General features: G+C 41.3%; 4 protein-coding genes across 6 annotated transcripts; 1 reads left to right on the top strand and 3 right to left on the bottom strand.

The window, feature by feature from the left end:
* Positions 1 to 713: 713 nt before the first annotated feature.
* On the top strand, positions 714 to 8,068 carry RB195_020689 (uncharacterized protein; the record flags this gene model as incomplete). Its single annotated transcript, XM_064189094.1, has 8 exons — positions 714 to 770; positions 1,328 to 1,488; positions 1,574 to 1,717; positions 3,272 to 3,357; positions 5,461 to 5,630; positions 5,708 to 5,785; positions 7,109 to 7,239; positions 7,951 to 8,068. 8 exons carry the CDS (start codon positions 714 to 716, stop codon positions 8,066 to 8,068), a joined length of 945 nt encoding a protein of 314 aa, XP_064044975.1.
* Positions 8,069 to 8,297: 229 nt separating this feature from the next.
* RB195_020688 (uncharacterized protein) lies at positions 8,298 to 11,283 on the bottom strand (the record flags this gene model as incomplete). Its single annotated transcript, XM_064189093.1, has 3 exons — positions 8,298 to 8,351; positions 10,964 to 11,116; positions 11,236 to 11,283. The coding sequence occupies 3 exons, from the start codon at positions 11,281 to 11,283 to the stop codon at positions 8,298 to 8,300; spliced, it is 255 nt and encodes an 84-aa protein (XP_064044974.1).
* A 1,025-nt stretch (positions 11,284 to 12,308) lies between these two features.
* RB195_020687 (uncharacterized protein) lies at positions 12,309 to 20,922 on the bottom strand (the record flags this gene model as incomplete). 2 transcript variants are annotated; one of them, XM_064189092.1, is made up of 13 exons in its annotated part: positions 12,309 to 12,376; positions 12,460 to 12,545; positions 12,611 to 12,733; positions 13,781 to 13,908; positions 14,521 to 14,701; positions 14,777 to 14,862; positions 14,932 to 15,093; positions 15,170 to 15,310; positions 16,201 to 16,436; positions 16,743 to 16,837; positions 17,129 to 17,255; positions 17,335 to 17,483; positions 20,885 to 20,922. In XM_064189092.1, 13 exons carry the CDS (start codon positions 20,920 to 20,922, stop codon positions 12,309 to 12,311), a joined length of 1,620 nt encoding a protein of 539 aa, XP_064044972.1. The 2 variants fall into 2 exon arrangements, with proteins under 2 accessions (XP_064044972.1, XP_064044973.1); XM_064189091.1 differs by lacking the exon at positions 20,885 to 20,922 and having other exon boundaries at positions 17,335 to 17,479.
* Positions 20,923 to 23,691: 2,769 nt separating this feature from the next.
* Positions 23,692 to 26,346, bottom strand: RB195_020686 (uncharacterized protein; the record flags this gene model as incomplete). 2 transcript variants are annotated; one of them, XM_064189090.1, is made up of 6 exons in its annotated part: positions 23,692 to 23,732; positions 23,796 to 23,858; positions 25,478 to 25,600; positions 25,702 to 25,810; positions 26,060 to 26,168; positions 26,246 to 26,310. In XM_064189090.1, the coding sequence occupies 6 exons, from the start codon at positions 26,308 to 26,310 to the stop codon at positions 23,692 to 23,694; spliced, it is 510 nt and encodes a 169-aa protein (XP_064044971.1). The 2 variants fall into 2 exon arrangements, with proteins under 2 accessions (XP_064044971.1, XP_064044970.1); XM_064189089.1 differs by lacking the exons at positions 23,692 to 23,732; positions 23,796 to 23,858 and having other exon boundaries at positions 25,413 to 25,600; positions 26,246 to 26,346.
* Between the last annotated feature and the right edge of the window lie 193 nt (positions 26,347 to 26,539).

The following is a 26,539-nucleotide window of genomic DNA, read 5'->3' as shown; positions in this document are numbered from 1 at the left end:
ATACTCCACCTGAAATTTGCATCACCTCAGATTCGTGAGGTGATGCCTTTAATGAGCACTTCCGCTCGAGGACCACTTACTCGTTCACGCAGGGTCTCTGACGGATTCCTCCGTTCTGGATTGAGTTGGTCACCCAAACCCTGGTAACCACGTTTATCTGCTGTAGCGTTCTGGGCTTGGGGAAAGGATCTCACGTGAGGATTTTTCATATTCTGTAGCAAGAGAATGACCTGTCCATCCACACATTATTCCGGAAAGGTCAACATTATTGAGTAGAGCTTATGTGAAATTCTAGTGAACCTTGTTCCATGGCACATCTATAGGTGTTTTCAAATAGATAAATAAATAAACAAATAAATAAATAAAGCTCATAATATGTAATTGTGACTGTTTTTTTTTTGCTAATGAATCCCTTTTAACGAATAATTTAAATAACTCAATATGTCAAATGGATATCCCCGTGAGATTTTCTTTTTTCTTTTGTTAAACGAACTCCTTTCTTCTCTACTTTTTATTCTAGTATCCTCACATGCTTATTTTCCTAACACTATTTTTACACTTTATTCCCGGGAACAGAAAAATGTTGTTGATTAGTGCCTGAATGTTTTCTAGGTAGAGTCACAGAGTGCAACATCGTTAGAGTCATAACTCAATCAGAGGCAATTTTTTTTTCCTTTTCAGATCTTGAAAAGGCACCTTTTTCCCCTTTTTTGATGGAGACGGATCGTGATCGTCTTGATCAGATTATTGCTGGAATAATTATTTTAGCAGTGAGTTAGCATTACTTCATACGCTTTTGTTCTGGTCTGAGTTTTTGAGGTCATCAAAAAAAAGCATAGACTTTTTTTTGACGATATATCTCATTATATGCGTCATCGCAATTCAGTATAGTAGGGTCATAATGTCTTGAATTAATGTGTAATTGCGTACACAATTGCGCACGAAGCGGTACGGTGGAGAAAACGGTTGGAATCAAAGTGGAACCATCATGATCTACAGCAAAAGGTGGTGCTAGCAATGGGACCCCTCAACAATAACCTCGATGTTCCACCACGCTGCTTCGAGCGCGGCCGCTTACGCGACTGTACCGAGCTTCATTTCGTGGTGGAATTGCTAGTTGCACTTATTGCTGCAGTCGCTAGTGATGGTCCAACCTCAAGCGTAACCGGTGGCTTCACCGCACCGCAGCGTAGCCGCCCACGTACCTGTACCGTACCGTAACTGCACCGGCCTTCAAACTGTTTTGACCGAACTATAGCAATGAGTTCAATGAGTTATGGATAGGTCGTTAACACTTCTTCTGCCACCTATCACATTTTTTTTTCAGATTGCATTAGTCGGAGGAGCAGTGAACATCTCAGCGCTTATGGTTATCTATCGTTCACCAATGTTCCACAACTCCTTCGGAATCTTATGTGCTTCACATATAATTTCCGATATTGGCTTCCTTCTTCCACATATTTTTTGGGCTGCACCATCGGAAATATTGTACGTTTAAACCATGGCGTTTAAGAACTGAACGTACCAACAGTGAAAAAAGTACAAATGTGTGAAAAAATCTACTCCATTTTAGTGCATGGCCTCCTTCTCTGACCATATCAGTTTATGGTGATCTTATTGGACAACTTTTAGTCTTTTTCTGTAGTGTTTCCACTTATAGTCAACTGGAAATCGCACTTAATCGCTTCGTTGCCGTCGTAGCACCAATGTCATACAGGTAAGTGAAGTGTATTTAGATGTATAATACCGTATTCTACTTCTATTCCCCCTACAGTAATAGTAATGGATCTAAATGTGGATGTAGTAGAGTCGTCAGTAGAGAATTGATTGTTTTCGATCAAATGAAATACAAAACATGGAAGAAGATTAGCCTTACATTAGGATAGTGGTAGAAAGAAGAAGTAAGTTGAGAATTGAGAATCTTAGCCGTTCTAAACTCCTTTCATTAAAGGCATCACCCCACGAATCTGAGGTGGTACGGATTTCAGGTGGAGTATTCGTATACGGGATCGTAGATTATGGAAAGGGTGGAGGGGTGGTGACTCCGTCCATTTCTTCCTAATTGCCGTAAAAAACGGTCTGGAAGATGCGGCGCATAAGGCTGGCGCGCTCCAGTCGAACTTCTCGTGGACAAAAGTGCGCCAGAATGTCCGAAGCCGTATCTTCCAGGCCGTTTTTTACGGCAATTAGGAAGAAATGGACGGAATCACTCTCCTCCCTATAATCTGCTATGCCATATACGAATACTCCTGAAATCCGTACTACCTCAGATTCGTGGAGTGATGTCTTTTAGATAAAAGTAGTCCAGAAGTTTTTTTTTTCTTTGATAAAACAAAAGAATTGAGTGCAAATACTTCTCTATCATTCACGAACGGATCAAAACACCCGATCCCCATGTTTTTTTTTCTAGTTTTCGAGGACAGAAAGCAAAGATGCTACCGGTGCTGCTGAGGACCCAGAGAGAATTTCCGGCAGCTTTCTGAACTACAGAAAAACTTAGAAACTTAGATCTCTACTAGAGAAGATTTTAGAGGCGCCCTAAAAGCAAAGCAAACGGTAAAAATGATGGAAACGGCTTCATTAAGATCAAATAACCTAAATTATCTACTATTACATGAAAAACTCCAAAAAACGAAGAGAAAAGAAGTCCAGAGAGTTCCTTGCGTACGGCAGAGAAGGCTCGCCTTCACTGACGACGTGTCATGTTACGATACGTTTGTATTCGTGACATATACCGTATGTTGACGCGTACCCGACCGTGTACGGCGGGTATAGTCGGTCAAAACGACGCGGAACACAGTGCAGTTGCGTAAGCGGCTGCGCTCGGAAGCGGCGCGGTGGAGCTAGCGGCTGGGACCGAGGTGGGACCATCACGAACTGCAGCGAGAGCAGTATTAACAAGGCTCCCTCCTCGATCCTAACCGCTACGCTCCACCTCACCGCTTAGAACGCAGCCGCTTACGCGTGAGCAGCGACCTTCATGTAGTTTTGACTCGACCATATCAGATGCGGAGCCCAAGGGCTTGCCCTAGCTACGGAAATCATCCCACCACACAATTTGCAACGATCAATATGCACTAACTGCACTTTGTAGCCCTTTGTTGAAGTGTGTAGAGCAGGTATTTACTATGAAAACTTTTAAATATCCTTCGATATACCATTTAACAAGAACCAATTAGCGCAACGAAATTAAATGTTTTGAAATGAAAAATCTGAAATGACAGAGAACAAAAATAAGGAGTTCAGCGCTCCCTAATTTGTTTTGTTTTAGCACTCTGTTTTCTACTAGACGTACAGTTTCTTTTCTCGCTCTATTTTGGGTTATTGGTCTATTCCGCTGCACCGTCTACTTCATAGGTGAGTATCATCATACTACAATTTATAATGAATATGTAAACATAAACAGTAACAATCTCCAAGTCTCGAGGGTTGGCGAGGGGAGAGGAAGAGTTTGATGGGATATGCATGGTATCAAAGACCTCGAACCATTTTCAGGCCTTTGAAAAAGACGAGTTTGTCGAAACGTCAGCCCAATAAAAAAGTTCCACCTAAACCTCGTTGGCATAACAAGAAAACATAAAGAAACAGTAACATTTGTCCATCGGGCGCAATTTTCCACGTACACTCATTCAGTTCCTCAAACTTGAACTGAAACAGTGCATCCGTGTACAGTTGCCGCCGGACATCATTCTAGCGCCTTACGCCCTCTGCGCAATATAAGACTTGCACTCTTCCTTTCTGCACTCGCCGATCAATGAGAGAATAATCGATCGAGCGACGACGGCTTTGCTTACGAAAAAAAAGACTCCGCTACGGCTATGCAGTACTCCTACTCGTGTACCAACGAAAAGAAGAAAAAAACTTCTAAAGAGGAGAGGAATGAGCTGCGAGAGGCATTATCGGCGCCACCGCATCGACTACCATCCTACGGATAACCGAAGACAAAAAAAAGGAGTTACGATAACACTTTCAGGACAGCTACAGTTGTTGTTATCACTGCCGAATTAGGAGGACTGGAGATTTCTTCTGCCTTCCTACGTTTGACGGTTCGAAGCGGTCAACCTCACCTAAAGCGCTTCATCCTCCGGGGGAGATGTAGTCGAGTCAAAGCGACGCGAAGCATGGTGCAGTTGCATAAGCGGCTGCGCTCGAAGCACTCGGATGAATGAAGCGGATGGAATCGAGATAGCACAATTGCTAGTTTCACTTCGAAATGAGTAGAGCTGGGGAGGATTCCACTTTGATCCAGCCGCTACGGTTCGTCGTACCGCTTCGAGCGTAGCTACCTACGCACCCTATTGCTATGACGCGACTATACCAGGATTGTCTGAGAGAAGAAAAACAGTGAATTTGTGTATTGCCGTGTGTAGATATAGGATGGTTCATTAGTAAATCTGTCTCTGCATTAGCACCTACGGTTCAAATAACAACAGCGTAGAGAGTAGGCACTAACACGAATACGTACTCAGGTCAGCTGGTATGCTGGATCTTATATAAAAGAAGAATGCACGGTATTGATCAATCTCCATGCGGATGTACCTGCTCGTTTTCAACTCAGACTTTGGTTGAGGTTTATGAAGGTTCATGGTGTACCCGTACAATGACTTGCGAGGGCTAGCCGATGTGCTTAGTCAGTATTTTTATCCTCCCGTGATATGAAGGGCTTGGTTTGTGTCAAGGCGGATTCGAACCTCCTATTAGATTATGGCCACAGCGAAACCTCTTACCGACAGCACCACACCGCCCTGACTCTTATATAGTGCACCAATATCGACAACAATAGACTGAGGTCAACTAATGGTTGCTTCTTTCCTAAAATGGTAATTACGATGTCACGACGATATCTTCGTTACAATGTATACAATGAGATTATGTCGAGACACGGTAGATGTCCGGGGTCATTGACGAGCAGACTTGATACATCCACTTTTTCTTCAAGTCATTGTGTAGGCACATACTCGTTAACAAATCTCAAACGACTCTACATTGAAACTTGCAGTCATTCTAAATCGAGCAAAATGAAATCCATGACCTGATCTACGTCTCAAAATCAGGACGCCACTGAAAAGAGAGAAAAATTCGTTCAGCGTCAGGAAATGCTGTACGAGGGCTAACGCTAGGAGTATCCCGCTTTAAACAACTATAAGAAAGGATTCGACCTGCATCCTACTTCAACGATCAAAGATCGGAGAAGCCCCACACATATCTCAAGGAAAGTAAAACAAGATGGATGAATAAGACACATGATGCGTTTCAACGGCAACCTATGGACTACAGCTGTAAGCGGTTGGATTCCACGCGATATTGAACGCACTAAAGGAAGACCACTGACCACGGAATGACCAAATTTCTCCACAAATTTTGTAAAAGAAGAGTTCTGTGCTCCTTTCCTCTCATTTTTTGTGCTCGCACGAGAAACAAGAACTCCCTGGCAAGATTTATACAATCCTAGTATTTCAGGTGGTTGTGAAATAACTCACGATTCATTCTCTTTCACATGGAAAGCTGGAGGCTCTGATTGTATCGAGTTTATTGAGCTATATCTGGAATTTATTATAGCAACAATTATCTGCATTACTGTAATCATTCTGAATACGATTACATTCATTGTTTTATACAAACACACCAGGGTAAGTACATCACTTTGAGTTATTCTGTATCAAACTGCTGAAGGGGGCACCTACATCTCATATTCTTGCCATTACAGAAATTATCATCTGTAAGTGACGTATTTCAAAAAATGGAGACGAATATGCATAGGAGAAACCTCAACTTTTTTCTTCAGGTGGGGATATTTATAGGTTATTTGTCAAAAAAGCCAGAGTTTCAATACTGAATGCGGCGACCGAAAAGTTTCAAATCCAGAGTTGAATCAATCACTCGCGTAAATAAACTTCATCCCTATGATTGATCCTTATTCTCTGCTACTGGTGGTTAGCCGTTCAAAGATAGCAAAGTTGGTGAGCCCTTCCGCCTGGGATCAACCATCCGTTCGCCGAGGGTCCCCTTGACAGATTCGTGTGTTCTGTGCTGAAGGCAGCATACCACAAATCTGACGTGGTAACGGAATCTGCGGGAGGAACTAGAGATGGGATTTTAGATTGCAGGATCCGGGGTGGCTCCGCTCATCTCTCCCTAATCGTCGCAAAAAAAACCACCGCGTTGAAGACACTGTTCTCTTACAACGAGCTACCCTTGCGCACGCGCCACAAGTGAGTGCGAGCAGTCGAAGATCAATGAGGTCTCACAAACTTATTTAAGTGGAACCAATGAATATGCTGCTGAGGGACCGGAACGTCTACATAGAGGAGTATCCTGACGTACCTCTTAGGGGCTAGAGCGGTTCCCACGCCGTTTTTCACGACGATTAGAGAGAGGAATGATTGGAATTACGGATACCGCATTCTACGATGCCATCTCTAGCTTTTTTCGCAGATTCCCTTACCACGTCAGTCTCGTGGTGTGCTGCTTTTAAGTTGATCATCCTAACCGTGGTAATCGTCTTTCTACTGCAACGTTCTGGGCTTAGCGAAAGGATATCGCTTAAAGGCATCATCCCACGAATCTGAGGTGGTGCAGATTTCAGTGGAGTATTCGTATACGGGATGGGAGACTATGGAGAGAGGTGTGATTCCGTCCAGTTCTTCCTAATTGCCATTAAAAAAAAACGTCCCGGAAGATGCAGCGCCGCACAAGGCTGACGCGCCCCAGTCGAACTCATTGTAGAAAATAGTGCGCCAGAACGCCTGAAGCCGTATCTTCCGGGCCGTTTTTTACGGCAATTAGGAAGAAATGGACGGAATCACAACCCTCTCTATAATCTACGACCTCGTATACGAATAGTCCACCTGAAATCCGTACCACCTCAGGTTCGTGGAGTGATGCCTTTAAGGATTTCTCATCTTCTGTAACAGGAAAATAACCAGTCAGCAAGAAAATAACCATAATATGCTAGAAAGTCCCAACATTGTTGTATAAAAGCTTGTTCTTATCTGTCTATGCACGCCCAAAGGTGATTTCAAATAAATAAATAAATAAATAAGTTCTAAAGTGGGTAAAAACTACTTTATGATGAAAAAAGCCGAAATTGCCAATTATTGCTGTTCAGAGTTGTACCCAAGCTGTTCTCTTTGTTATCGCTCTTTCCATCTATTTCTTCTTCTCCAAGTTAACAACGACAAAATGGCAGTTTTTTGCGACAAGAACACTAACATGGGAAATGGCTCATTGTATGAATGGGTGAGTTTTATTTTCGGATAAAGTGTCGTTGAGGGGGGCACTCAGTGGCGCCGCTATTTCTCGAAGTAAGTAATCAAAGCAGTCGGAGCCCTAAGGCCTAAACATTAGTCTTAGAGGATCTACTACATGTAAACTTTAGTTACTAAGAGGAAAAAAAGTAAGAAAAAAAGCTTCGGGAAATAAGGGTGCCACTGAGTGCCCCATCCCCCAACGAACAACGACACTTCACCCCTATTTTCTTTTCATGGAGCTGTGAGGTAGAACTTTCTGCTTCTGTTACACACATATAGTCGGGTCAAAACGGCATGAAGCACGGACAGCTGCGTAAGCGGCTGCGCGCTCGAAGCGATGCGGTGGAGACAGCGGTTGGAATCGAGGTGGGACCATGGCGAACTGCAGAGATGGGTGGCGGTGGCGAGGATCCTTACACGACACGAACCGCCCCACTCTACCGCGCCGCCTCGCGCGCAGCCGCTTGCGCAGCTGTCCGTGCTTCATGTCATTTTGACCCAACTTCAGCAATCGCGATATGTTCGTTACAATTTTCTTGTTTGGAGCGCACTCTAATCCAGAAGCCGGAAGTTGCGACGTGTCCGCGTCGCAGCCTTGTCCTTCCCGGTGAAGGAAGATGTGCGTCAAACTGAAATAAACTACACTTTAAATTTGTTTATGTAAAGTTTTGAATAATCTCGTACGAATGCCATTGTTTAGGCTAATAATCTTCATTTTCAACGACAACTTCCGTTGCAATTCGGGTTACCCCGCTTTACTTTGTGGTCGAAAAGCAATTGATCAACTACCTACTTTCGGAACTAAATCCTCGACCTGAATTCCTGGTGACGTCTATGGCAATGTACCAGTAGACATTCTTCTTCGTTTGATTATCGAATTCTCCGCAATTCATGTTATTATTCCAATCAGTTTTAATATTTGTTGTTGTGTACGTATTTCCGATTCTTTTCTTTCATTTCTTCGCAGTCCCAGTTTCAAAAAATGGGATTCATGGCACATGCACTGGTTTCATTCTACGGCCTCTTCTGGTGGGGGATCCCGTAAGGTTATCCGAGTCCCGTGAAGAATATGTGGTCAGAAGGTTGTCCTAGTTTGTCCATCTGAATTTAATAAAATATCTGGCATCTTTAAGTTCAGGAAGAATTTTGATGATTGAAGGATTGAAATCAACGAATGAGAGTGTACCGACTATAGGGTAAGGGGTCATTCGTCCTGAACTGTCGACTGGTGAACTATTGCTTTTCTCAAATGCTTCCCAAGTGGGAAAAGACAAAAAAAAACGAACATTTGAGCGTAAAGAACGATCCTAGTGCTCCATGGACGTTTTTTTTTTTTTTGCTCGCAGAAGTACAAGTCAAAGAGAGCAATCCTTCACCTATAGTCGGGTCAAAACGACACTAATCACGAGTTTAGTTGTGGTGCATTTGCGTACGCGCTCGATACGGCAAGGTGAAGACAGCAGTTGCGACCGGGGTGGGACCGTCGCTGCAACTGCAGCGATGGGTAGTGATAGCAAACGTCTCACCACGCTCCTAGCAGCTAAGCTCCACCGAAGCGCCTCGAGAGAAGCCGCGTACGCAATTGCGTACGTGCTTCATTTCGTTTTGACCTTACTATAACTATAGTCGGGTCAAAACGAAACAAACGACATGAACCACAGTGGAGCTGCGTAAGCGGTTGCGCTCCAACCGCCGCGGTAGAGATAGCGGCTGAAATTGAGGTGGGACCATAGTGTGGGGATGACGGGGGCACTCAGTGGCGCACTTATGTCTCGACGCTCTTTCTTACTTCTTTCTCTTAGTAGAATTAGCTTACATGTCATAGGTCCCATGAGACTAATGCTTAGGACTTAGGGTCCCGACTGATTTAATTATTTCAAGACTTCAAGACTTATTTACTTCAAAAAATAAGGACGCCACTGAGTGGGCCCCCATCAACATTTTATCTTCCTTTTGTTTTGATGTGTTCTTATTTCGTAAGAATCACCTTGTTATCATCTTTATGACAAAACATTTTACAATTTTGGGAGTTACTGCTACAATTTTTCTACTCTGTGGTTTAGATGCGTTTCTATTATTGTTGATATTGCATAAAAATTCCTCTTATTCCGACAAAGAAGATTCTGTCCAGTTACATACTCATCAGCACAAGCGACAGGGTTGCCCCTCCTCTCGCGCAGGTTCACTCGGATCAAAACAATCTGAGGATCGATGCAGCTACGTAAGCGGCTGCGATCGAACCGCCGAGGCATTGAGCTGGCGGTACGGTCGAGGTGGGACCATCGCCAGCTTCACTCGGAGAGTAGCGATAAGTAGAGACGGTAGGGGTCCCACCTCACTTCTAACCACGATCCACGATCTTCGGGTCTGTTTTGTGGCACCGATTGAATTTCCTAGCACAACATTAATCATAGGAAATAATGCATGTTTTTAAGAAAAAAAATTCAACAAACAAATCACAGAAGAAGGCTCTACATTACCATAAGAAGTCCGAAAGTTTGTTGGTATTATTTAGGAATTGTGATGAGAATATGTTTGTTCAAAAGAAAAAACCATACTGTCACATTCCCACCTTCTCCAGAGCAAAAATAGTTTAATGTCAACAATATGGACGATTTCCTAAAGTTACTATTCATGAGGTACCGACATATCTACAATCAGCACTTTCGAATCCCTTCGCATGCAGATTCTTTTCGCATTCTGTGGACTCGGATGGGTAAATTCAATAAATTTGAGGCGAAGATACCAAAAGTATGAGATGGCGGTGAGGAGAGGATCAGAGTGAGAGAGACAGGATCCGTCGACTTTTGCAGTCGGACCGCGGAGATGACTAAGGTCCCATTTCGATCGCAGTCGTTGACCTCACCGCTTCGCTTCAAGCGCAGCCGCTTACGCAGCTGGGCTAGGCATTAGGTCGTTTCAACTCCAAATATAGGATCTACTTACGCGTAGGACTAAAAAAAGTCGAAAAAACAGAAAGGAGGCTAAAATCTTAGGCTTAGAAGCTAAAATTGGAAGGGTGGATCGTTCCACCTCTACCTAGACGACCCATTTTAGATTAGCATCTGTTGAGGCTCCGTAAATAAGTATACGTTACATTACGTACGTTATCCAATTCATTCGTTCACTATTTTAAATTAATTGAAGTTAAGTTCTAAAAAAAACAAAGAAAAATAGATAAAACGAAAATGTTACTTTTGGGGAGACAAGATGACACGTGGGTGGTCAGGATGAGTGGGATTGAAAATAACGCTCTGGATCTATATCTCAGACCAATTAAAACCTCTTGGTGATCAATATATTAACAAGTAGATAGGCGGGATAATACAGATTAAATGTGATTATTTTTTCGGAAAATTCTCCCTTAACCCACGTCATTTAAAACCTGTAACGTTGAAATGCATCGCTATTGAACAAGAGTAGCCTTTCTTATGATCCTAGGTCATATTGATTGGTGTATTGGTGGGTGGTTCAGGATTAAAAACACCTCTACGAATTACGTGCAAAACCTATCCGCTCCCAGTCCATCTCAAAATCCAGAGAGTTTGAGATTGCATCGCACCACCCTTCAATCCATTGTGTCTCAAAAAAATGGGAAGTCTAGTGTTTTTCATGCTAATCGATTACAATTGAGCTAAGCCAAGTATGCGAACTAACATGCATATGGAGATGAACTCAGTGCCTTTTTTTTAAATGAGGCTTGTGCAACATACCTCTAGAAAAGGGCACGGCAAGGTCCCATCACAACATCTATTGATCCTTGGCCTGAAGGATTGATTTCCTTGGTCTTCCTCGCTTGGAATCGAACACAGGGTCGATGTGATCTTCAGTAGGCTGACGTTTCGGTGGATTTGCCTTCTTCCGAGCTTGAAAAGTTGGAATAAACAGAAATTTATTTGGTAAAGTCTTTACGCTAGAATCTAAAAAAAAACAGCTAAATTCATTTTTCCAGAAACTAGACTATAAATTAACGAAAAAAACCTACCCGTTGATAATTCACAACGTGTTCGAAGGTGCGATCATAAATCCCCATATTACAACAATACCCCACTTATTGGAGATCAAAATATGTCTAATCCGGAATGGATGAAAAGAGTTTGCATTATCAAATACAGGCTGAACAAAGCTACTCCGACACGGAGAACAATGGATGGGACCTGTCCCGTGAATGACCAGATAAAAAGGTGACATTTTCGAAATTCTCGTACTTTCAATGATCTACAGTCGACAGATTCATTCATTAATCAATCCATACATCATCTCAATCAGAATACTTACAATTATAGGTGAATTAGGTGTAAATGCGGCATTCGTAGAGAGTTCCGCCCTGAAGGCCCTTTAGGTTTTTGTGTACCTCATTTCTTCTACAAGACAGCAAGAAATCTACAAAAGCAGCAAATGTACAGAGCTATCGCCAGTCAAAGTTTGATCTACATGTGCGTAACGGATCAGTGAGGACGTTATGCCTCCTGCATCCACAACCACCAAGACAGTCCCAGTCGAAAAATTCTTCATCGATCTCCTGTCCGGTACGTTACTGCGAGTCAACTTTCCTGCAAGTCCACTGTAAGTAAGGCTTGTTGTTAAAATTGAGAAGACATCCATCCGCTCCGGACTTCAGAAGACGCTTCGGCGCTCCATGGTAAGTAAGTAATGTTATGAAAATGGCAACATTATCGACCCCTTATCTTTGCTCTGCAGGAAAAACTCGGAAGAATATGGATCTAGCTCTTCTCTCCGCTTTTTTTTTCTTTTTCCACACAACTGTCTGTATCAAATTGCTCGTAACTGCTAATTCTATTTCTTTTTTCTTTTGTTTTTGTTTGCTTCCTTCTCTACAAATCGAACTCTTTCGACTGTACTGCCGTCGAGTGTGTTTATACTCATGTTCTTAGAGCAATACATATACAAGACTCATTTAAAAAAAAAATTAAAATCCGTGTGGAAACAAACAATGGAATTCTTTCATATTTATTTATCATTGAGATGTACTGTCCACTGAACACAACAAAACACTTATTAAAATACAAATTATATTTTTTTCAACCCTGAATGAATCTACCACTTTCGTGGCTGCGGTGAAGCTCCACCGTTATTTAATGTACTGAAGAACGCACTCCATGCAGCTGAAAAAAAAAACTAAACATTAGTTAACAAAAAACATAAAGAACTTAGTTATTTGAATTGAATTCATCAGCATTAAACTAACCATTTAATAATTCTGGATTCTTTTGATTTAAATTTAACGCATCCAAACCACTTGCTATTTGATTTGAAGCTGCTTGGCCCGTCAATCTGCAACATTTCGGTCATTAATAAAGCTCTAAAACCTGACAAAACAGGAGTAGCAGTTTACTCACCCATCCCTTTGATGGAAAACATATGCTAGTGGAGGTGGAGCAACCGGTGATGGGCCTTGGGGAGGTACGGGGCCAGGGAAAGCTGCTTCTTTCGATATAGATGGATGATATCGATTTCGTACACTTAAAAAAAACTAACTCTTTCCAATGTTAGATACATGAATAAGCAGAGTAAAAATCTACACTTCAATGCGCAAGTTCACAAAGAGGATGCACAAAACGAATTGGACGAAACCTTCACATAACTACCATCACCAAACAAAGAAGCATAGCAAGAGTTCAGTTTAATTCCTCTGATTCCAGTGAGTCGGCGCCTTTTTCATGAAACTCTAACTCACATTTTCATTTAACAACAAACCCACTGCAACAGCAGCTGATAATATAGATGTAGTAATGAACCAAATTAAAAATTTCCAATAGAGAGTGATGTTTCTTGGAAGCAAAACAGAAAAGAAACTAAAGGTAGGCATGCTAAGGACAATTCATCTACGCTGTTTTAAACTAACTACTCGTTCATTAGAACGGAGTTGACTCAAACACGGGCTAAACATTACTCTTCAGCACTTGTCGCACTTGAAACTGTAGAAAGTATTTCTTCGCTAGTGCTCGTGTTCGCTGCGCACAACCACTTCGAAGCACAACACTATTACCAATACTTAAAAGATACAAAATATTCATGCTACAGTAGTTATCCTCCGCCATTTTTGTTGCTATGCACGCTTTAATTTAATTGTGGCTATTAAACTTATATGTATCTGCACTTCTATTATTCATGATGTGTAAATATATGCCCATAAAAACTGTTCTTAACAAATTTATTCGGTTTGACGAAGAAAATAATTGATTGTTCTGTTTAATTAACACTGACACTAATACAAACACCAGCAACAACCGCATAGTAAACCAATTTGATTCGAATTCTCTCTCTCGCTCGCAAACGCTCAATTTTTTGATTGTCCCCAATTCCTCACTTCCCACCACAGCACACTCACTTTACAGTTTTTGTGGGCGCATATCTACTAGAGAGAGAAAATACGAATATTTGATTCTTCCTCAAAACAAGTAAAATGACAACCAAAAACAATAACTCGAAATCGAGTGCAACAAAAAGGTGATGATGAAATGATACGTGTGAGAAAGGCCGATTTCCACTAGCGGATAATACGATACCATGGTTGTTCAAGGGGTGGTCCATTTCGGCTTGATCGAGGTGTGCCTTGAATAGACGGCGGTGGAACCCATCCATCGTATGGAGCACGGCTATACACTCCTGGAGGAGGACTGTACCCGAACACATCCTGGAAAGTACTTCAACTTGTTAGTTTAAATAATTTACAACAAAAATTAACTTTCCCATTACTTATGTTTTTTTTTTTGAAAAAAGACCGAGTTTGAGTCGCCAAAGTATGCTATTTTCGGTCGAAACCATGTGGATAGTTTCGGCTACATTCCAAGTGGATTATTCCAGTAGGAAGAAGACGGAATTCGCATTCTACAGAGAGTAAACGTTCAGCTTTACATTCAAACATTTAGTAAGACGACTTCGATGCAAGACCAATACTTTCGGTGAAACTGCGTAAGCGGCAGTGCGTGACTATTGATTAAGCTTTGTGAATGCGGCTCCTGCGGTCGGCAGTCACCAAAATCATAGAGTAGCGAATGCACCCCTAATAAATTTCTGCACCTTTTATACGGCTACCTCCTATAACACATATTTTCATGCTATATAAAAAATGAAGGAATCACATAAACACTGCCGCAACTAAGAAATTCGATATTTTACCCCCTATGTATTTATTATATTGTATTGTATTTTTGTACCGGCATCTGCATCGCGCGAACCACCTCTTGGCGGCGTTCTCTTACCTCTGTGCAAATATCTTAAGGAAAAAATAAATTGCACAACTAACCCGAGCGGGATAGTGACCATTATTTGGTATTCCTGCTCCTCCAAATCCAGCACCGCCTTTAGCGTATCCATATGGGAAGCCAAAGTCATTGAAATACCCGGCAGCGTTTTGATGTGGATCTTCTCGTGGAACAGCTAGTGTAACACTCACAGATGTTCCATCAATCACAAAATTGTTTGCTCTAAATAATTATATATTAGAATTGAACTTTGTCGAATACACCAAACTGCAGAAAATATCGGAACAGGAATCGTACTTCACCAGTCTATCAGCCACTTCGGAATGTGTGAATGTAATAAAAGCAAAACCTCGGAACGGATGCGGTATAAATACGTCGGTTACCTGAAGAAAATCATAATTAGGAGAATAGATGAAAGGAAGTAAAAATATTAATGATAGTAGATAAATTACAGATGCAGATTCCACGATTTGTTTTGCTTCTTTGTCGAAAAAGCTACGCAAGGTATCCGCTTCGATTTTCTCTGAAAGGCGTCCAACAAACACTTTGTTCACAAGCGTTTTCGATGGAACCACTGCACGGCTAGCACCAGGTGTATTTCCATGGATATCGTGCTGAAATTCAGAACTTTCGCTGGACTTCTTTCAAAAAATGACTCCTAGTCTCTATCCCAGACGTAAAATTACTTACTCTCTGATCAGGGATTCGTACTTCGCATCGGCGACCGTCTAGCATGTGACTGGCGGTCGCAAGAACCTTATCTTGCTCTTCTACTGTGCTCATCTGTACAAAGCCAAAACCTTTGGAAGAACCCTCTGGGGTACGTTTGATCTAAATGCAGGGACCTCAATTCCATGAACTTATTAATCCTACCACCCTCAAACAACATGCAATTAACTCCAAAGCAACTAACACACACTTGACTCAGCTGTACAAGTCGCACTCATACCTCACCTAACAATTCAGATTCATTCCACCATTTTCTACGAAGTGCTTTTAAAATGAAAGCGCAAACAAAAAGCACATACTGTACGGTGCTTCATCAATTACTTCGGGACTGTGGTAAAATTTATACTGTTTATATCTTGTAAATCGATGAGAGTTTTTATCGCACCCATTTCAAGCTCCCATGTCGAAAAAAGCATCCAGTTTCTAATCCCCTGATGATGAAATAATTCTCTCACTTTTAAATTGGAATTTGTGCTGTGAAGGAACATTCCTAAAACCCAACACCTAGCTCTTTACATGTGCTTCTTCCCGAATTTCAGTGTCCCATTCCAAAAATAAGACTGAACAATAAGTTGAGTTGATCACGTTTCTCAAAACAATCAGTATCATGTAGTATTTTAAAGCGTGGTTTTTTCGAGTCACATATCATCACAGAAGCACAAGAGAGACTTCTGCGTGAACATTAAGAAACTGGATTGCGCAATCCCAAGAAAAAAGATCTGACACGAATTGCAACGGTTGCCATAAAAAAAGAAACTCTTGTCCAGTACATTTTCTTTCTGCCGCATTAATGTTCCCGCAACCAAATTTACAGTCAAAAGTGGATCATGGCACTTTCCAATTAAAAAGTGTTTGTGAGAAACTGTCACATATATTGTTCAAAATACTAACGTGTGGCCTCGTACAACTGCTTCGAAACACATTCAGAACGAAACTCTTGCCAATAAAAAACCACAATACACCGGAACTCACATTCATGTTTCCACACTCACCTCAGAAAACACCACTGTACCAAAAGCTTCAAAGTAGGACTTGAATCCTTCGTCAGTTGTCTTGTAATTCACGCCGAGTACGATGAGATCAACGGGTCGGCGTGGTAGCGGTGGTTCGGCGACCGCAGTCTCTCGAGAGTCCGCGGCACGTTTCCGACCAATTCGACCCTCACCGTCACTGTCGGACTCTCCATCACTTGTTCCAATCTTCCGACGTTTCACACTTACATCCGATCCTAGACACCACCTTTTCTCACCGCACGCGCTCTTTTTCAAAAAAACAAAAAACAAGATTCAGATCAATACTATCTTCGGGAACTCTCAGCTTGGATATTTAATGATTCAATAATTTTTGCAAAGCTTATTGCTCGCCAACGAGAACATACAGACCCGCACACATTCCTATCTCTATGGGGAGAGTGAAGAATAGAAGCATTACTTCTTTCAAGGAAAACACTTCCAAAACATTTACAACAACCCTTTCGTACACATTGAAAGCAACGATGTATGCAAAAAAAATTTCCCAAGGAAAATTCACCGACCTCGATCGTTGCGCGAGCTTGATGTGATCACAGTGAATACCTTATCCTCCCAACCATCAACTGGAGGTAGAAGTTTCGTGCCCGTAGCATCAACCCTGATAAGAGCAATATGATCACAAAGTTTACAAGTGTAGGCCAATATTTATATTTGCCCTCGCGACAGCGACGCATCTACCGCAATAATTCTTGCATACAACACATCTTCTCTGTTTAACACAAAGTAATTCTTCCCTCTGCACTCCTAATGCACGTCAACTGAATGCGCACTGTGCCCTTCCAGGCAAATATAAGTGCAGGCTTCTATACGTGAAACAATTTCACGAGATCCAGATGCGTTTTACATAGAAAAGACAGATATTTAAACTTCAAGAAAATGAATAGCTTACGCCACAGCTCGTAAAGCGCCCGTTTTAGGATTCTTATATTTCATTCCCGTTGCACCAGGATAGGTGGCTTGAAGTGTAGTCATATATAAAGAATTATCCGGTGCTGTTGGTAATTCCATCGCTTCACCTACAATGTTTGAAGTTAAGATTCAAAATTGTACCAACAAACAGTCAAATAGGAGAAGGTTAGTGAAGGTGAAACTTACCACTGCTGTCGGCCACAACAACATAGTCTGACCGTTCGACAGAGTTACTCTTCCATTCCGCTTCAATTTTAATATCCGGACTGTCTGATGAAGTTTCATGCGCTCTTTTCTCTCCCGTTCCCGTCGAAGAAGAAGAATCACCCATTGTTCTGAAATAAGCAACAGTAATATTAATAAACGAAGTTTAAAGTGGATGTTTGTGGAACGACAACACAATAAGAACTGGTTCATCTCACACGATACTGGAAGTTCAGCGATTTTTAACTAATGGTAAAAATAAGACACATAAACAATAGCGAAGAAATAGTACGTAGACGTCTCCGAGGTCTCTAGCTACGTTTGCAAGGCCTACGACAACTGGAACAAGATATAATCGGGTCAGAGGGACCTGAAGCTCAGCGACTCAGGTTGCCGGCGGAGTTCTCAGCGGCGCGATCTGTGGCTTCGAAGGTGGTTATTGAGCGTTCAATCGTGAACGTTGACCGCCGCAATATCGCGCCGCTGTGAACTCTGCTTGCGTCCTGCAGAGTCGATATGAGCTGACGAGGATCCTACACCGATCAAAAACTGTAGCTTCACTCCACCATTTCGTGTACAACCAATTAGGCAACCGCATCAAGTTTTATGTCGTTTTGACCCGATTAAAGAGGAAGACAAGAGCAGATGCGCGGCGGACAAGTGCGAAGTCAAGTGCCGACGATAGTGTAATCCTTCGCACATTCCGCATTAGAAGTATATGCTATCGCTATGACCAGCAAGAACATCAATATTCTTCAACTGTCCCAGATATGTTTGATATGTCCGAACTCGTCCATCCACCTCCCATTCAGCTTATACACGTCATCTATTCTATTTGGATTTCGAATCGGTCGTTGTCCAAACTGCCGACGATATGCTTGGATCCGACATTTTTTCAGTAACTCATTCCATGAGTCCCTCCATCATGTGTATTATAGAGTGCGATTCAGCAGATTAGTGAGGAGATTGTTTACAATATTGGTTGAGCAGCACTAAGTCCTAGAATCTCCACATTTCACCATAAACTATTCACATCCACTAAACACTATCGAAAGAGGAAAGAGAACAAACAGGACGCTGCTGCAATGAACACATATATTACATTATATGTTAAACTGCCCACGGAGTCCCATCAGCAAAATACGTCAATGCGTTTAGTTGTTGAATATCGACTGGTGCGCAGTGGCTTCACAGCGTACACAAAAAGACGAGTTTGCAGCTCTCCATGGATACCGCATCGGTGAATGTTGACCACGAAGTTAGGTAGTAAGTTGAGTGACAAACGGAGAGACCTTCCTAGGTAACTCGATGTAGCTGTCGATTCCTAAGGTAAGCTTCCTTATAGATTTGGCGATTTTTAACTCAAGTGACAGAGATGGGACAAGCAGTATTATCCAGATGTTTCTTACTCAACTTAACCAAATCCATTCAATCCCGACTTACTCATATATAAACTCAAGCTAGAGAAGAAAAACTCCTTTTAAAACAACGAATCTCTCTATTCTAAAACGACTTCTCCATCTCAAAACTCAAAACTGATCTGAACACATTTAAAAGCGATCCCCTTTCAAGTTCTCTCCCGTTTTTTTTTTAATTTGAACATAAAAGAGCGTATCGGGAGAATGATAATGTTAGAACCTCTCCAGAAACAGGTGGGAAGAGAAGTGTAGTTCATGAGTATGAGCAAGATTGCGCTCAATTCCCCCTTGTATTCCGGAAGAACACGTGTTAAACATCTAACTTGTGATCTCCCTAACGATACTACTTATTACGGACAATAGAACTACGGCAGTCGTCTACGATCGTGAGAGTGTGGGCAGTCTTTGCTGCATATTTCAGTTGGATTGAGGACGTTGAACGAAGACAAAGCTTCCGTCGAGGAGACGAGGTCACACGAAGCTGCTTCACGCTCCTTTTTGTGAATTGCTGAGAGAAGGTGAACACCCTCAAATTTGCGAAGTACCTCTATTTATTCGAGCAGGGATTCCAACATCATGGATTTCGTGACAGGATGCCTATAAAATTCATAGGATAGGCAGGCTGAAGTCCCCCAAAAATGCATGCATACAATATAAGAAACTCAATAGAGGATTCTTTCACTATAAAGTGGCTTCTTCATTATAAAATACGACACCAGATGAAACTAGAAGGGAGGATACACAAGAGTAATTATGACCATACGAGCGATAGGTCTCAGTAACAGCCTAATTGCGATGTACCAAGGTTAACCAGAACAGATGACAATTCTATACAGAACACTCAAGCCCCGCTTCTGGAAAGAAACATAAATTGTCCTCTAAGACAATTGTTCTTCGCTCTCGATCGCATTGTTCAGAACAGCGGGAGAAAAAGAAAACACGACTTCTGACGTAAAGCACGCGTCATTGCTGTTAATGTTTACGCAGCGGCCATCGAAGGTGATGACCAACTTTTGTTTTGTTTTTTTCTCTTCTGATTCTTTCAGCACCTCGTCGCAGTCATATATGACTACAGTTGTGACCTTAATACAGACGCATATCGTGTGGCTGCAGCCGACAAGACTAGTTAAAACACAAAGTTTGACCATTGATCCAGGAACTCCAAAATGCAACGAAATGAATGATCAGAGAAAGCTTGAATACCAACTTTTACTCGAACGAAAGGAAAGGGAAGGACATTTAACGGCAGTGTTCGTTGATAGTGATTTCGGTGACATAAGCACTAGATTTTAAAGAAGAACTGGATCCTAGTAGTTATATCACCACAATCACTATCGACGAGCGCTACCGTTAAATGTCCTTCCTTTTCTTTTCTTACGAGTGAAAGCTTGACTTCAAGCTGTTTTCTGGTCACTCATTTCATTAGGGTTCCTTGACCTTTGGTCAACCTTTGTATAACTTGTTTTAACTAGTCTTATCTTCTCGGCAGCACCCAATCAGCTAGGGTATAGTAAGGTCAAAACAACATGAAGCACGGTGCAGTTACGCTCGAAGCGGTGCGGTGGAGAGAGTGGGGACCCCTGCTACCACCGTTTCTTGCTGCAGTTCGCGACGGTCCCACGTCGATTCCAACCATATCTCCACAGCGGCGTATCGAGCGCACCCATTTATGCAAATGCACCATGCTTTATGTCGTTTCGAACGGCTATATAGTAGGGTCAAAACGACATGAAATACGTACGCAATTGCGTAGGGGACTTCTCTCGAGGTGCTTCGGCGGAGCGTAGCGGCCAACTCGGTTCCAACTACTGCCTCCACCGCACCGTTTCGAGCGCGTACGCAAATGCACCGTGCTTCATGTCGTTTTGACCCGACTCTACCTCTAATACGTTGTGTGGATATACTGAGAGCTGAATAACCCTAGTAAGTTGCGAAAGAGGTTCATGTAAGGCTGCTTCACACGCGTTTTCAAGATTATCAGAGAAGAAATTGGGCATCATCACGTCCAAGCTCCTGAATCACTCATTTACCTTTATCTTTCGTAGAGAGATCACAACATCGTTAATCTCTTATCCCAACAACCCTTAACTTAATACTAACGTCAAAAGACCTACCCTAAAAGTAGAATGTCTGATTGAGAGCGTTTTACCATTGAAAATACTTGAAAACCATTCTCGCTTATCTGACCTAGCTTATCTCCATACGAACGGTGACGCGTATAAATATGTAAATTCAAATGAAACGTGGAAATAGACGTTTTTGTTTGGGTTCGTTAGCAGGAGTGAGTAAGACGGAATTTTTCCCCGATGAAACAAATTCTGCTACCGCCGCTACAGACCCACAATAAAACACATAAGACGTCTGTTTGCTTCACCACAGATTGTTAGTAAGGAAAGATTTAGTTTTAGATTCAGATTAGTTCTAGTGATCGTTTCATCACAGATCTCTGAAAGTACTAGATCTTGTTCTGTCTAGGAAAAATCCCATCTAACTAACCTTATTACTTATTATTAGTACTTACCGTAGATGAAATATATAAAGCCAAATAAGCAACAGAGAAAAAAGGAAATGAGAACGATACTCGACCACCGGCGAGAAACTCGCTGAATCGGGTGGAAGTCAATGGAAAGAGTGAGGCCGACCGCCCCACACAACGCCCAGTCCCCGATCGATACGCGCGGCCCGGTGCAGCTGCCATGACAGAAGGCGCGTCGACCACAACAAATTAATCGAGTTCTCGGGATATTATGGGACCCGGCTAAGAAAAGTGGACATTGTTCATAAAATACAATACAAACACATAACTTACATGGGTGAAATGTAGTTGGGGCACACTCAGTGGCGCCGTTATTTCTCGAAGTAAATAATCAAATTAATCGAGGCCCTAAAGCCTAAGCATTAGTCTTACCGGTTCTATGACATTTGAACTAAACTTACTAAGAGAAAAAAAGTAAGTTAGAATGTCGGAAAATAAGGGCGCCAATGAGTCCCCCCAGCTACATTTTCCCCAATTTGTATTCCGTCTGTAGGATAATACATTTCTCTTATTGGAGGAAAATGTACTTGGCCTCGCTCTTGTTTCTGGAAACTATATCTTCTCTTTTTTTCTCTTAATAGCTTCAGCTTACACGCAATAGATCCTTTAAGGCTAATGCTTAGGTATTAGGGCTCCGACTAACTTAGTTATTCACTTCCAGAAATAAGACCGCCCCCCTAAAATTTTCCCCCCCTTTTTAAAGGGGGGGTTTGTAGATAAAGCTTTGGAATACTCTCTGGTATGTTTCATTATTAATTATCTACTATAAAACTAAATACTCTAAAATGAGGACTTCAATCCAAAGACTGTTTCCTCGTCCGTTGGTAAACTTCTGTGCACAACATATATGTATTTCTTTCATTTTTTTGTCCTGTTTTCTTCTAAGTTGTTTTATCCAATGCTCTGAAGCACCTTGAGTGCATACGCACATAAATAAATACGAAATATGTCGTAAATAAATTGGATGTGTCCGAACAGACGCTAATTTTGAGGGCTGAATTGGCTGTCGCCTCGACATACTCCATATTCTCTGCACTGAGGATTAGCGGATGGGTATCCTTTGTCTAATTTGGCTTTTTTCTCCGTCGTAGCTACCTAATTCATGATTTTCTCGAACTGTAGTGAATTCCAACTATATGCACCTACGCACAAAGCCATTGAAATGGATAATACATCATTTCTCCAATCTGTTATTTTGCCACTGAGAATTTGGAAGGAAATGATTGTGTGATTCCTACTGATTACTATGTTTTAGATTTAAAGCTAAGACTTTTGGATCAGTTTTTGAGGTAAAGGCATTCACGGCTAGAACTACTTCCAATGTAGACTATTTCTACAACTACTCAAGACCTTCAGTGAACTGATAAACTCTTAATTCTGTAATCCATGGAAAATGATTGAAAAATAACGTAGGATGGACAAGTTTGGACAAACTCGTAAACCAAGCGGTGGTGCTTGTAGAACTCACAAGTGTTTTGGGGAAAAGGGAGTCACTGGAAGAGGACACTGCTGCTGCCCGATTCTCGAGAAAACTTCCCACACATGGGTTCTTTTTTGTTCATCCTTACATGGAAAACGTAGATGATCTTACTCCAGATAAAGATGACCAGCAAAAAAAAAACCATATCTAAGAGGATTTCTCGAGAATCAGGCAACCTCCCTTGCTCTTTTCTCTCCTTTTCGTAGCCAAAAACATGTATTTGCATTCTTCTATGAACACTGCACATCTTTTAAGAATATTCTCCGCAATAGAAAAGATGGGAAAAGAGTAAAACTATGTCCTGGCTGATTACTTCACTATCCACAAATTTCTTAGCGGTGTAATAAATGCAGCACTATAATAATCGGACTACATGTTTGCTTTCGATTACTGCCACCTGTGTTTAACTCAAACAAACAGACACGATATACGATCAATCATATCCATAATCCACCAAACTTTTCGCTGCAATATTGCACTCTCGCAACGATTCCGCCGATGCACAAAAATCTGATGGTGATCGAGCAATAAATTTGCAATTTCTTGCCGCGATACGATTGACTAGAGATGTTAACATCAACATCATTCTTGTTAAACAAAAAATGCCAAAGATTCTTCAATTCACAGTAATCAAATGTGTCTAATCAAATGTCTCAGCGGAGATTTCCGCAAATCTTTATTGGTTTTATTACACATCTATCGTTTTGTCTCCATTAAAGTTCGGTGTTTGTTCATGTCAGTACCAGCTAAAGTAAGCAAAAATATTTCGTTGCTAGCCACCAAAAATCATACATCATTTATCAATTAGAAAAATGTGATGATTGATTGTCCAAGTGTACCGCCTGGTTTCGCACGTTCAACGTTTCTGTTCGACAACACTTCCCGAAAGTTTCGCACAAATGAAATCAAAGCGACATAAGAACCACTATGAATTCATGGAAGATTCCTGAACGATAGCGTTTGAATTCTTTAACTAATCGCAAAAAAAGTAAAATATGAATCATTTTACCTGCAGTACGGTCGATACCGAATCTATTCAACAGCGGAAAAATCGACGAATGCTCCTTCTCCCCTTGAAAAACTCACCTCAGAAGTTCCCACAAGCAGCATCGTGCTATCCACGTTAAACATATTCAGCATAAGCATAGTATTGTCTGGCCAGAGTTAGTAATGATATAGATGTATAGTAGGACTATACGTCTATGTCATTACTAACTCAAGCTATAAAATACATTATGCTCACTTTGTACTGACTCCAAACTTCAATGTAAGAAATAAAAATGTGTGAGAGGAAAACGAGGTGACATATATATGTCATAGCACTAAGAAATGTTAGGAAAACTATCTCTGAAAACATTACACTATGAAGAAATCATCAGCGGTTTCACTTTTTTTAAATAGCTACAAATAAAGAGGAATAGTTTGGCTCGTACGAGATCGTAAAATCTCTACAAAGATTTCAGTCTCCAATTTTATAAATTTTAACAACATTTCCACTTATTATTTCATATTATTTATCACAACACACACTTAAAATCAAATGTCCTACTTGAACATATACGGAAATTGTCCTAAAGAAATAATACACAGAACTTTGCTACGACAGCATAGTCCTAAAATTCCATATCTTGAAATTGTTTGCAAACATTACTTTCTAGCGGTAACAAATTCAAATCAAAGCAAAGGGTATGATCTAACGAACCTTGCTGCGGCTTTCTTAGGGAGTTATACAACATAAATCAAATATCTGAAAGTAATACTCCTACGAAACAGTTTATACGCTACGAATAGTGCAAAAACTGCATCATCTTCCAGCTGTATAAAATGTGGATAAAGTGTCTGGCGTTAATCAATCCGCTTGGGATGCGCCACCACGTACACTTCAATTCAGAATCGAACGTGTAACTAGTCTATACAATGACTTGCGGGGGTACCCAATGAATCAAGTCAGTGTTTTTATCCTCCCGAATAAGTTTGGTACCAATTTATCGACCCCGGAGGGATGAAGGGCTTGGTAAGCACTAGGGCGGATACGAACCTCTGATCGATCGTGCAGACAGCGGGACCTCTAACCGTCTGCATTACACCCGTTCTCTTCCAGCTGTATTAATAGGAAATGCCACAATACTATGACGTACTTATTGAACTGCCCCCGTACTTATTGAAACAGCTGTCGCATAACACTTCAATTTTGTTGCTTCTGTTCCCTTTCAGAATCCGGAGTGCTCCTACTGCTGCTGTGTTGTCGTGCTTCCGACGGATCCACAGTAGGGGTCTGCACTACGGGACCCTAATTTGAGTCTGCAATGCAATTAGGCTGGAGGCCATCAATCATCTGCGCTACAATGACCACTCGGATTCAGCTGCGAGCGATTGAAAACTGCTCTGCTTGTGTGTAACAGCTTACGCTATGTTGCACCGTAAACTAACACTTTCAACCCGACAGTAAGACAAGGTAGTCATTGTGAGGTGCAAAATTTAAGAAGCATAATTATATAATATGATACATTTTCAAATAGTAAAGCTCAACTTGAAAAGTTATGTTCAACAATATTGAAGGGGCAGAAATTATGACTCGTACCCGTACATGATTCTAGAAAGAAGAACAAAACGAAAGCAGTAATTTCTAGCTGATCTCTCCATCCTCATGAATTCCTTTTTTCCCCTCCTTCTTCGCATCAGCGTTTTGACCATCCTCTTCACTTCGTTGCCCTAATACGGTCATTGCTTCGACTATGTAATCATTCACATCGTTAAGGGCATTTCTACGTGTGCTGCAGTTCACGGCGGCCTCAATGAGTTCATCGGCATAGGCTGGAAAATTTCAAATGAGAATTTCGTCAAAAAGCCTCTTCTAGCGACAATACGTGAAGGAATAAATGTGTACAAGAATTATTTTCTTAGATATTGCTCACCGACACAATTTTTAACGAAATCTGGCAGAAAAGTGATAGCTTGACGTGAAACATCTAGGTCGTTGCTTTGTATTTTATTTATGTACGCTTCCTTGAGTTGTGTACGGGTCTGCAAAAAAGACTTGAACTTTAGCACTGAAAAAAAAACTTACGTCAAAAGTCAAACATTAAATGGATATAAATAAGAAATTATAGGATATAAGTAGTCTTAGACTTAAATCGGTACCAGGTTCCGGGTCGTATTGACTCCCCTATACCACAAAAATATAAAAGAATATCAGATATCGGTGAAAAAGCTATCCTTCTCCAGAAATAGCAAAAAGTACCAGAACGAGGTGCAAACGAACCATAAAAATACCTGAGGCTTCTGGTTGATAATCTCAAGAGCAAATCCAAAAGCCGAAGCGCGTATTGATTCAATGGGTGAATTCATCAGACGTATTACATGAGGGACCAACTGATCACAACTGAAGTTAAAGGAAGTGGCGAGTGTTTCCTATATAGTAAATAAATCTAGGAGAAGAAAACAAATTAGCGATCTAACCATTCCGAGAATCTACGAATCGCAAACTCCATATCATCGATGATTTCGTCATGTTGGAATGCCATTTCTGCCATATTCATTCGAAGATGTATATTGTCCATTTTTTCAATCTTAAACAAGAATAAGACGTTAATGAAGTACGCAAAGAGAGAGGATAAAACAGCGATAAAATGAAATGATTTGAATGATTTTTTAATTTTTATGTAGGACGCAACCTCACATAAAGCGCGCGACGACTGCACAGTGTGGAAGAAAAAGATCAGCTATTTCGTCGAAAAACTGTCTATTTCATTG

The sequence above is a fragment of the Necator americanus genome, chromosome II, assembly GCF_031761385.1.
Source record: "Necator americanus strain Aroian chromosome II, whole genome shotgun sequence".
Classification (NCBI taxonomy): Eukaryota; Metazoa; Nematoda; class Chromadorea; order Rhabditida; family Ancylostomatidae; genus Necator; species Necator americanus.
The sequence above is the reverse complement of the archived record's forward strand: the minus strand, read 5'-3'. Positions and strand labels throughout refer to the sequence as shown.